The 13006-nt window shown below is 38.6% G+C and overlaps 1 protein-coding gene across 6 annotated transcripts in view; it reads right to left on the minus strand.

Moving 5' to 3' along the window:
• arhgap23b (Rho GTPase activating protein 23b) overlaps positions 1–13006 on the minus strand; it is a 102194-nt gene that overhangs the window by 58098 nt on the left and 31090 nt on the right. For 4 of the 6 annotated variants that reach the window (XM_040123028.1, XM_040123024.1, XM_040123029.1 and 1 more), the window contains exon 1: positions 8312–8519. The exons of the other annotated variants lie outside the window; for them this stretch is intronic. In XM_040123028.1, the coding sequence (XP_039978962.1) occupies positions 8312–8365 (54 nt within the window). In that variant the 5' untranslated portion in view covers positions 8366–8519. Of the gene's footprint in view, positions 1–8311; positions 8520–13006 lie in introns of those variants that run through there. 6 annotated transcript variants of the gene reach the window in all.

Raw genomic sequence — 13006 nt, forward strand, 5'->3', positions numbered from 1 at the left:
TCCATTTACCAACAGTTGCTGCATTGTGTCAGCAAAGGCAGGGAAGAAGACTACTAGCTTGTAAACACTGTTGTAAACAATAGTGGATTTAAACTACTTACAAAATCAACTTTGCAAATGTTTTACGAGGAAGGAAATGCACTCAGCACATTTGTTACATCGCAAGGATACACACAGCGACTTCTGGTGAGCAACACTGAATGTAAACCTAACTTTTGTTAGTTTACTAGAAAACTGTTCTTCTACTCCTCAATCATCACAGCTTATTTTTATATATAACTTTCAACCAACTTGTTGCTTTTAAAAGGGCTAAACCACGTGATATCTGGAGGAAATAGGTAGTCCAGTGCTTGTTAAAGGGGATACTCCAACAATTTAATACTGAACTTCCATAAATTTGGGGGACTTACAAGAGTCTATTAAAAAAAAAGGATGGAAAAAAATCAAAGCAGCAAAGGCTGAGATAACCTGAATTATAGTCCCTACTATGGGTAACCCTCCAAAAACACTGGATACAACCAACACGGGATACAATAGATGCAACCCTCACTAGATGTTAGGCACTCACTGTCTGGTATTCTGTATGTCCATGTCTTTCAAATGCCAATCTATGGCATTATATTTGTTTCATTTCTGAGCTTGCCTAATTCCCTAGTAGCCCATAATCCTTCTAGCAATCAGAGTAGAGACAAAAGAGAAATTACCTAATCCAATTCTCTAATGAAATTGTGGCACACTGTAACAGTATGTCAAGTTGAATGAGCATGTAGGCAAACTTGAAAGCACACACAGCAGGGATACTGAGACACAAAGAGTGATAAAATTCAAGTTTCCAGCTAAATGCACTGCAAATTTCAAATGAATTTCTAGAAAATCTGCAAAATAAAATGTAAGCAAAGTGTTGTTTCCCTTCACTCCTGTGCTGTATATGAGTTAACCAGCAATAAACAGCTGGTCTTCTCTATTCAGTGCATTAACCAACTGCAGAAGAAGAGGACACAACGAGATAAGGTCATTAAAATAGCTCCAGTCAAAGCTCAAACAATGAAAACCATCAGGCATTTCTGTTTGTATCATGTATTAAAGTGAGGAAGGTTCCAGTTTCCTCATCGCACCACACTGATCTGATGTTTTTCCTCTCTTCACTGGAAGTGACAATGACATTTAAGTCATGAATAATGTATGTCAGTATTTTGCTTTCATTGATACACCATTTTTTTTCACCTCAGCCAAGTGATAAAACCTTTTTGCAATGATTTGACATTTTTTCCCAATTTGGTGGTGTTGAAACGCACTTACCATAAATAAGTACCCAAGGGTGTAAGAGCACAAATAGCTCACATACTTTGAGAAAAAAGAAATGAATTAAACTGATTTTCACAAAATATAATGCATGTTCGTGCATATCTTATTGCCTGCACATAATTTAGACCAAAATTCCATACATGTTCCAAGTTTGTAATGTAAACTTCCTGTTAGAAATTTGTTGTCTCCAAGCCTGAGCTTTCTCTGGCAACAACCAATCACGAAGCAGGAGGAGGATTGAGGTCAACGGCTTCCCAATTCTCTGTAACAAAAACATATACAACCTAAACTGTGCATGGAAACACATTGCTCAGGAAATGATCATCTTTGTCATGCACCCATATCGTGGCAATGTGATAAAATAACTGCAAAATCAGAGCTGAGGATGTGGATTACGTGCTGAACATAAACATGCCTGCAAACTTCATGCTTGTCAGAGACAAGCACTGCCTGCCTCTATATATCTGGAGTGTTAATTCATCAGGAGACAGTAAATCTCTTTGGGAGGAAGTAGCAGGGCTCACTATGTTCCTGGTCCCAGCACCCCAAGGCAGCAGCTGGGTGCCCACATGTTGCCAGATCCCCATGTATGCAGAGTTCACAACTCAACTCAGCCGCAGAGAGAGTGATTTGCACTCCAAACAATTGAAAAAAGCCCTGTTTGAGAAGACTTGGATTTTGATCAGTACACAGCAAAATTGGTGAACCTCGAGATAAAGTTGTATAAAGCTACGTAAGCTACAGTTAGCCTACCATTCCAGAGCATTAAACAGGGCTGTACTGGCCTCGTGTTCGACCTTTCAACCTTGACCTACACAGCATCTACCCACATCGTTCTTGTCTTTCACACACACAGATGCAGTACACAAAGCTCAACAGAGCTCTATTGTCACAAATTTCACAGTAAGTCTCCGCCTGTCTACTGCCCACCCCCCACCGCACAACCACAGACACATCCACCCTCCAACCATCCCCCCTCTGCGATACAGCAACGAGCCAAGCCTCTCCTTCCAAAGTCAGAAAAAAACACGAGTGTTCCCCATCTGCAGTGGGCTGTTTGCTCCCCATCACTCCTGACCAGCCCACCCCCCTGACACACGTACACACACACACACACACACACACACACACTCACACACTCCCTCTGCCTAATGTGAAGGATTCTGTGCTTGTTAGTACTAGGACACTTCATCATTGTAATTAGGGAAATCATTTAGTGATTATTGCTTTTGCAGATAGAGCACATTTCTTTACTGCAGATAGTACCCAACTACTCCCATTATCCTGTGCAGGATTGCGCAGGGGTGGATCTTATCCCAGTATCCACTAATACACACAGACAAAAAACATTCACATTAAAGTTTCCAAATGACCTAACCTGCATGTCTTTAAACTTTGGGAGTAAAGTGGGAAGAACATGCATACCCAACACAGAAAAGCTCAACTTCCTTTCGACTCGGGCTGCAACTAACCATTGTTTTCACTAAAGATTAATTTGGCAATTTTATTTTTCAATTAATAAATTAATCGTTCCGTTTCTAAAGTATAAAAAAATATTGAAAAAGGTCCATTTCATCTTCCCAGAGCTCTTGATGATGTTATCACGTTTTGTTTTTTACGACCAACAATCTAAAACCCAAATATATCCAGTTTACAGTTATATAAAATCCTCACATTGGAGAGAATGGAACCAGGGAATGTGTTGCATTTTTCCTGGAAAAATTACATAAATTATTAATTGATTAAAATAGTTGTTGATTAATTTTCTGGCCACTGACGGATCAATTTGTCCACTAATTGTTGCAACTCTACTTACAACATTATTTCAATGTATGATTGACATGATAGTATTTTTCAGCATTTGTCATGGGCTCAAGATAGTTAAATGTTGAACCCTACTTGGGAATCAAAAGTACATGGGATGTAAACAGAAAAGGACAGAGATCTAGGGATTTTGTAGTGAACACTAGTGTTTATTGCTTTCAGTTTATTTTTTCATTGGACACTGGAAATTAGAGCGTGTATTTAGAATGAGATTTGTCTGAGTCTGGGTTTTCTACCAGCCAGAATAACCAGGAATAAAAATATTACAGAGCACCTTCACCATGTTTAACCCAACAAGAAATGTTATGCTGTTGGAGTGTCAGTAAGCTACACCTATGGCCACCTTACGCATCACATACACCAAATTTATTCATAACAACTCAGACAAAACAAGCTCACTCTGTATTTCACTCTACAGTATTTGCAGGAGAGAGAGAGAGGGACAAGCTTATCTAATGATGCTAACAAGCTGTTCAGTCTTACACATGCATACAAAGCTGCAGCTGTAACAGTAAAAACATGTAGCTAACATAAAGATAAGATTAGACAAGGCTTTATTTATGTTACAGCAGCACGGAGACAGAGGTAAGAAAACATATAAAGGATGGTCTCAATGAAATAAAGAAAAAATTAAATAAGAGATTAGAGAGCTATATACAACACATACATTATAATACCTTAGATTATAGTGTATAAGTGAACTGTGCGAATATTTGTGCAATAGAACTCCAGTAATGCAACTCCGGCAGCCATGATGTATGAACAATAGGTATTGATAGGTACAAATAGTACTTCAAATATACAGAATAATATAATAAAGTATACAATGGTATATATAATATTTTTCCAGTATATGTACTATACACACACTATACAGTAATAATACATTACTATGAAATATATATAATAGAAATCCAAGCGAATACCATTATATAGAATGTAATATAATATTAAATCACAATATTAACAATATAGTAGTAATACTGTATTGTTATGTGGTGATATGGGTACTAAAATGCTATTTAAAATAAAATAGTGTTATAATAGTGGTACTTCTCATATTAATATTCCATTAGTAATAATAATAATGCTAATATGCTAATATGTATCAGGAACAAGGTGCAGGTGTGTTGCTGTAAAGTGCTTGATACAATGTGCAACATTAAGTAGTGGTAATATATTGCACACTGGTAAATATACTGTATCACTACCACTTCACATTAATATGGAAAAAAGTCACCTATTGCTGAGCTTCACAAAGCCCCAAAAACTGTGTCACTGTTTACTACAGTGGAAGTTGCTGGTAAACTTGGAGATACGCAAGCCAAAATAAGTTGACAATATGAAAAACATAGAATAATACTGGCTTTATGCTTTCATGCCATTCATTGTCATTAAGAAATGCTGGTTATACAATACCATTATAAACAGTAACAATAAAACTGACATCAATCTGTTAATATAAATTAATAAGTATATAAACAAGTATGACTGATATTGATCAGTTACTACTGCATGTCCATTTTTCTTTTATATCCCAGTATGTAACTTAACCTAGTGATAATCAGCATTAGCCAACTGCATCATCACTCACAGTTCTACCGTAACAGTTGCAGCCAGCAAACTGAATCATCTCATCCTCATGATAATCCAATTCCATGCATTTATGCGCATGGGTGCAGACGCTCAGGTGCTCGCTTCATCTTGACTGTCTCCATGGTTAGTGTTGGGGAGATGACCATGAACCAAAACCCTCCTCTGTAATGGTCAATAGCATTTTTTGCAAGGATTAATCAAGGAGTTGTCTGTACAGGTATTATTTCTTTGTGATGAGAATATCTGATAAAGCTATGAGGAAACAAATGAGAAAACAAATAAATACTCCTGAAGTCTCTCACTCTCACTCAATCAATACTTGATTCCTTATTCAAACAAGTCTTTACAGAACAAACAGACCTTACCTGAGCTTACTACCTGATGTGAAAGAGAAATGCCACTGTTTTGCTCTTGTGATCACATGAAGTGAAACTCATTACCCTGTACTGCTTGAGCTAAGCGCAAAATTTGGAGGCCTAGTACACGACATATAAGGCAAGAGGAACCTGCTCGACTGAAAACACAGAATATGATGGGGGTGGGGGTGGGGAGCATAGATAATCAACACATTTGGAAACAGTGGCAAGTTGAATGAATATGCTAAAGATGTGAATTTATGCCACTACTAATACTGAAAGTGCTTCATTTTTACATCAGTGTAACCTGACAATTTCATAATTTCCCACATAATATTATAAACGTTACACAGCAACAACATGCAACTTGTGTTTCTGATAAAACAATATTTCCCACAATATATGCCTTTTAAAGAAATGACAGGAAAGCAGAAATTCAGTGCTCAGTTATCATGTTATTAGTATAGACCTGAAACAAATGCCTGTAAGTATGAAAGAGGTCTGTAATGATTATTACTTAGAGATTATTTACCTAGATGTTACCTTCATGTTTAAAAAAGGACCTGAGTCACTTTTCCAAAAGGCTAACAGGCCCTGTCTTGTAATTGGTGGGGGTGTTCATAAGATCACACTAACCTACTGCACGCCATTTTGCCCTGTCACGCCTGACATCCGCGTGCAGCCCAGAAAATGAGACCACACTGACAAGCACACCAACTGCCTGTGAACCAGAAAAGTAAACTGGACGTATGTACGTATGTACTGTATTCCACATTAGAGGTCAACCAATTAATCTGTTTGGCCAATTAATTGGCACTGATAAGGACATTTTATTAACTGGAATCTGCAGAACTTTTGCCGATGGCTGCCCTGCCTCCCCTGATCACGCAGGGATGTGCTTTACCATTTTGCATGGAGGCTCCATTCACTAAGTCAAGTTAATGTCACTGCTTACCTGAGAGAATTTATTGTTGGGATTGTTGTGGAAGCAATTCCACTATACAGTATGCTCTTCTCTGCAGCCATTTCATTTATTGTGTTATTGCTGCACTGGCAAGCAAATTATGAAATTAAGAAATCATCATGTTACACTGATGTAAAAATGAAGTATTCAGTATTAGTAGTGGCATGCAAATATGAACAACTTCCTCATCACACTGTTCATGACCATTAGATGTACTGTTCATGAATTCACATCTTTAGGATAGTCATTCAACTAGTCAATATTCCCAAATGTGTGGGTTAGTTATGCCTCCACATCCCCACACCCATCAGATTCTGTATGTTCAGTCGAGTAGGTATCTCTTGCCTTATATGTTTTGTACTAGGCCTCTAAATTTTGCCCTTAGCTTTATACTGGTGGTCTATGGAGCAGGCTGGAGTCTTAATGTCAGCTGTTCTGCTTTACACATAAATTTAACACTTTAGCCCTTTTAAGAAATTCAAACATTCAGCTGTTACAGGATACAGTTCATCTGTCTTTTCAAAGCAGTGCATTTCAGTTGATATCAGCTGGTTATCAGCTATTTTCAGTATGGTGGGCTGCCACTGCAAAATTATTGCAACTACTGCCATGTAATGAAATTGCAAATACATTACTCTGCAGAAGGGCTTTTAATTTGAAACAACAGATACAGGAAGTCGAGACCCCCGGCCAAGGTGAGAGGACGAGAGAGGAAGAAGAGAAAAAGAAACAGAAGAGAGAGAAAGGTAGATTTAACTAGCTAACTTGAAGTTAGATAGATTTTTTTTATTACCTATATTCACGCCAACCGCCGGTGTACTACGCGCTCGCACCACCCAGGTAAAACATAAGCCTTCATAGTCAGACCGGGTATTGGGCATAGCGAGACAATTCCCGGTAAGTTTTTACTGACCCTGTCAATCTCTTTTTTTATTGTGTGCCTGTCATTCATGGTGCGCATGACAGCATGCTGCAGGCATTGTCTAGGATGTCTACTGCCATCACCCATGATCCTGATGCTAAGTGGGCCATGACACAACCCCACAGTAATAAGCTGCGGTAATATGAAACCCACACATTGATCTGAGAATATAACTCATGTGCTCAGAGCAAAGAACAATGTGATGTGTGATGGGTGTAATCAAAGTGATGAGAGATGACAGGAAAAAATCAAGATTAGTAACAACCCTCATTAACAAGCATTGTTAAGTTCTACTTCCATGCTGGACGTAATTGTTGAGAGTAGGAAAATATATTTGAATCGTTTTTTTTCTGCACTGAGATGACTAACAGCTATAGTGCGTCTTCTGTCACTGACTGCGCATATGTGGGCTGCCATATGGAAATACATGCATTCCAGCCCAATTTCTCATTGTCTCTCTGCACACCCACCCATATCTCATCTCTGCAATTCATGGAAAAAATCATGAAAAAAATTTTCAGTTATTTGCAGAATGCAGCATGTGATCTGCTGGTGAAAAAAAGGCTGTGTGGGACATGACTGTGAATTTGTTTAACAGGTTAATAGATAACTTTGTGTTTTGTCTATGCTTTTCAAACAAACTGTATCAGGTCATCACTTAGATTACCATTCTGTGGTCGAACAGCCTGGAGCTTGCACTTTTGTTTCAAGCTGGGGAATTGGACGAGTTACATAAGACACAAGTCTTTATACTACAACTATAACTAAGTGTTGCTGGAGTTTTTGTCTCTTCAGACTTTTCCTTTCTCCATGCACTTTGGAATTAGCCTAGGTAAAGTTGTGCCAGAGTTCCCTACTCTGCTAAGACACGGACAAGTGCATGAGAACATCTCCAAAAACAGAGGTCCAAAACATGTTGAGTGCGTTTCTGGATGAGATAAGTCATGCAGCTATGCCTGCAGTTGGTTATATGACTGACGAACCGGAACGTGTGAAAAGTTACGTTACCTGACATTTACCCTATGACTATGACGGAAATACAGGGTATGAGGGTTGAAGGAGAACTACAACAAAATAAATTACTGTCCCACTAAAATACTGTAAGGGGGTTTGTAAAAGGCGTTTGGCTTATTTGCGTTACTGAAACTGTCATATGCTATATCACCCGTTTTAACCGAATCGTTTATTACAGGGTAAAACAGAATACATTTGGGTTAAATCAAAAATGACCATTAAGCTTTGAACTACAGGATTGTTGGCAATCGAGAAAAAAGTGCAATTTACAAGTGGAAACGCAGAACTGCAGCAGAATAAAATCACAGTATATGTTCCCTTTGGACTTACTTCAGTGTCTGAGTGAGGTGGAATTCCAACAAGGCAAAAAGCAACTCCATTCATTGGGTTCTCAGCGTCTGTGTGTGTCAACCGACAAAAGGAAATGGCTTAAAACTGCTCTGCTGTCAGCATTGTTGCAACTTGTTTTTTCTCTCAGGTCTTGTCGTTGTTAGCGGCTTCAATGCAGGCCGGAGACCGAAAAACCCTCCTGTTAGTGTCTCTACAACGTTAACAGTTCTGCTTCGAGCTGCGCCCAGATTTAGACATGATAGTACCGGAAATGTGGTAGGTTGGATTTCAAAATAAAGGCGTACAACACTTTGCCATTGGATTAAAGGAATTCAAGCTAATATATAAACTGACATTTTCTCAAAACAACGGGTCATTTTAAAGACACATTCGGACTAATATAGTAGTTTTTTCATTATTACTCTACTGTTAAATGTTGATGCACTTTTGTTTTGGAGTGGCCTACATGTATCCTCTACAGCTAACTAAAAAGCTGACAAAAGAATGTGATTGGAACAACTAATGCTGAGATGCTAAATATTATTTTATCACATGTTAATATAGTTATACAATTTATTATTTCTACTTACAGACATTTCTGACCTAAGTAATATAGTTTTATATTTGTAAATAACACTTTTATTTTGAAAGTTACGGGCGGGCGGCATTTTTATGTTCTAGCGTGCTTGACAGAGGTCCTGATAGTGCAACAGCACCAGCTGGGCGCGAGCGACGCGCGAACTCGCGTACAAATACAACAAAAGGTGAAGCCAAGTCATCGCGAAGATGGGTGTGGCCGCCATGAGAAACGGCAGTGGAGGCCAAATGTTTGTGATGGGAATGAGTTCAAGACCGACACCACAACTCTGTTACAAATGTTGATGGTTCAGCTGTACTCAGCTTTATTTTATGTTTGTGCTCTTCTGTTGGCTGCTGTGACCTCTACAAGTCCACATGACAAGACAGGTCACTAAGTAAGGTGTAAAGTTCAAAAACACTTCACCTGCACATGAACACCTGCACATTTTCAGACATGTCCATATGTCCAGAATTATCCCTCAGGAGGGCAACAATTAGATGCAGCGCCCCTGCTACCCCTTTTTCTTCCCCTGTACTATTCCCCAAACTGCTGGCCTAGGTTTGCTGCGTGGTAATGTATTTAAAACAAATTAATTTGGGAATATCCAACATATAAGCACAAAACTGAGGTAATGAAAGTGTTGACAGTGGAATTTGAGACAGGGATACTCTTCGTGCCAGGGCGTCACGATTAGGTAATAAAGCGGCATTTTAAGGTCCCTGTCATTTCATTTGATATTGTGCTTTAGTGGAGCACATTACTATACATGTTTACAGTTAATATTGCATAATCCAGTTGGCACACAATAAGAAGGGAGCTTGTAGGGCCCCTGGAATTCCTAGGGCCCTATATTATTGTTATTATTATTATTATTATTATTATTATTATTATCCTCATTGTTATTATTATTATCCTCATTGTTATTATTATTGATATTATTATTATTAACATTATTATTATTATTATTATTATTAAGTTTTTCGGTCGCTAACTACTTATGAATACTTTCTGCATACTTTCAGCTAAAGAAATCATTCAACTATCAAAATTTTCAGCTTTTTTTGAAAAATTCTGAAAAATTGCCTTCATTTAAGCTTCAAACATCACAAGACTTTCAGCTATTAAACTTGTATTCAGCTATTTGATCTTGTACAATTTTTGATTTATCACAGTTTAAAATATATGCTTTTTTCTGACAGTTTTTGAGTTTATAATCATGGATGAAACTACCTCTAAACTTCAGCATTTCTACATTTTTTGTAGTTCAGCTCTTATAGCTCACACATCTTTTATTTCTTACACACAATTTATACATCAAATTGTAGACAAATTTGTGCTCATTCCCGCTGAGTGACTCCTGAGCAATGGGACTAATGGTTTTTGAAGATCAGCAACAAGAAAATAGTGAGCTATAAGAGCAGCCCTCAGCTGCTCCTTAGACTCCAATGTTAAATGACCTCTACCTCTTGTGAGCAAAAATACAAATGTGGGCAGTTTTAAAACTATAACATTTCAGTCATTTCTCACTTTATCTATGCAAGTTACATATACGTCTTCAGCAAAGTCTCTTGACACTCACTGCAAAGAAATTTCAGTAGTATGAAGTATAGATTCTTAGTTGAGATGTCTTGTTTGAGGGGTGCCTCAGTGGGGTCTCTGTCTGTTATCACTGCTTCTGCCTAACAAGGACTTTGCATTTTCGGGGTCCACAAACATTAACACAGAGATACTCTGATTGGTGGATTACCTTTAAGCAGTGTTTGGCAGTTGGTACCCTTTTCTTTCCATTTCAAATTTTTTGCATTATATCATTTGCCTCTCCCCTTTTTCAGTAACATGTTTCAGCTCTCAGCTTCTTCAGGTAATGCACTTCAGTTCCCAGCTCCAGTTTTACATTTCAGCCTCCAAGTTTTCAAAACAATGCATTTCAGTTGATATGAACTAGTTTTTCCACAATTTTCAGCATTGCTTTAGCATTTTCCTTTATCTTTCATCTGTAATTTTTTGGTTTTACATTTCAGCTAGTTTTTTAGCAGTTTTCAGCATTGCTTCAGCAATTTCCTTCAGCTTTCAACATTCACACTGCATTTTCTTCAGGAGATGCAATTTCTGCTCACTTTTTTGGCACCTAGCAAGTTCCACACCGTTTGTCGTAGAAACTCAATTCAAACATTAAAACGTGCAGTTCAATCAGGAGATTCCTGGCATTACTTTACAATACAATATGTATTATAATTTCCAAAATATTCAACATTTTGTAGGCAAGTTTTCACCATAGAGATGAATGGACAGTATGTTCATAGGGCAGAGTGGATGACATCACAGAGTGGGAGAAGGTGTTAAACTGCTCTGGAAAATTTCTGTTTAACTCATCCTCACGGCCACAAATTTCACTCTTCACACATCATTTTTTTTGTCAGAACGTGGGCAAATGTGTGCTCTTTCAGACAATGTGACTACCAAAGCACAGCGACTTACAGAATTTAAAATACAAACCTCACAGTTGTAAAATCACCATGGCAACAAAAAGCTGATTCAGATCAATTGGTTAAACTACTTCTCTGATGTCTGTGGTGTTTTATCAACACTTAAAGGACATTTCTGTTAAAGTCCTGCTACATACTGTTTCCATACTACATACAGAAAACATGGATTTAAACACATTTCAACAGATTTCACTGGAAATACGTTTTAGTACAGTGTTAGTCAGGAGACATTTGGCAGTTAATTTCAGTTGGTACTTCTCGCTGACTCCACACACACACTCACAAACAATCATACTCACACACACACACACACACACACACACACACACACACACACACACACACACACACACACACACACACACACACACACACACACACAATCGTGTTCTGATAACTTCTGAGGAAATTATGTTGATTTGCAATGACAAGCACAATCACACACATGCACACACACACAAAATTGCTATTTCTCTGTAACTTACACTCCATTTCATTAGATTTTCACAATATAAACCAAAATATAACTATAGTAATTTTGAGGATATAGAAATATATTTTTAAAAAATCGAATTTGCCTCAATTTTCAAGCTTTCTGTATTTAACGCTGGAAATGCAGAGTGTCCCTAAACGCCTTCTTCTACTACTTCATATAAAGTTATAAACAATGCAAGTTAGTTTCTGGCATTTTCAGCAATGAAGCTCAGCCTCAGCCTTTTTTTTTTGCAACCAGCAATGCAGTTTAGCTTCAGCTTTTCCAAAAGCCAGCAACTCTGGACACCCGGGAGCCTGCAGGCCATTCAAGACCCAGTGTTCACTGGTCTTCGAGCTTCAGCCATCTTCTTTACCGAAAAAGCCAGGGTTAATCCTGTGCAGACTTAACCCACATGTTCATTGGGCCACAGGGGTCATTCTGGGGTGGAGCCCGCACTGCGATGCTCTCTGTTTGAAATTGGCTATGTCTCCTCCTCTAGACAACTCAGAGTCTTTGGAATCCCCTGACATGTCGAATGTTCCCCCAGAATACCTTAACATCAAGGAAGTTTTTAACAAACCCCAAGCCACCTCTCTGTCGCCTCACTACCCGTACGACTGTGCTATTGACCTCCTTTCTGGCACCTCTCCACCCAAGGGGAACCTTTACTCACTATGGACCTTGGAATCAAGGTCTTAGAGCATTACAGTTGTGAATCCCTGGCAGGTGTCCGTCTGCTCTCCTCCCCAGCTAAGACCGGATTGTTCTTTGTGGAGAAAAAGGATAAGACTCTACAACCTTGCATCAACTTCCATGGCCTGAATGACATCACAGTGAAGAAAAGGTACCTCCTCCCACTCATTTCCCCTGCTTTTTAACTGTTACAAGGGACGGTTGTGTACATTAAACTGGACGTAGGAAATGCTTATCACTTGGTTCGCATTTGGGAGGGGGATGAGTGGAAAGCAGGACATAGCCACTCAGTGGTTGCTATGCCCTTTGGACTCACCAATGCACCTGCTGTGTTGCAGGCTCTGGTCAAACGGCCATTTTCTACAGGCTTTTGGAGAATCAGCTCTATGTGAAAGCAGAAAAATGTGGGGGTTTGTGGTCTCTGCAGACAACATTCAAATGGATCCCTCGAAAGTTATAGC

This window comes from Xiphias gladius, unplaced genomic scaffold (assembly GCF_016859285.1).
Source record: "Xiphias gladius isolate SHS-SW01 ecotype Sanya breed wild unplaced genomic scaffold, ASM1685928v1 HiC_scaffold_1473, whole genome shotgun sequence".
In the NCBI taxonomy this organism is placed as follows: domain Eukaryota; kingdom Metazoa; phylum Chordata; class Actinopteri; order Istiophoriformes; family Xiphiidae; genus Xiphias; species Xiphias gladius.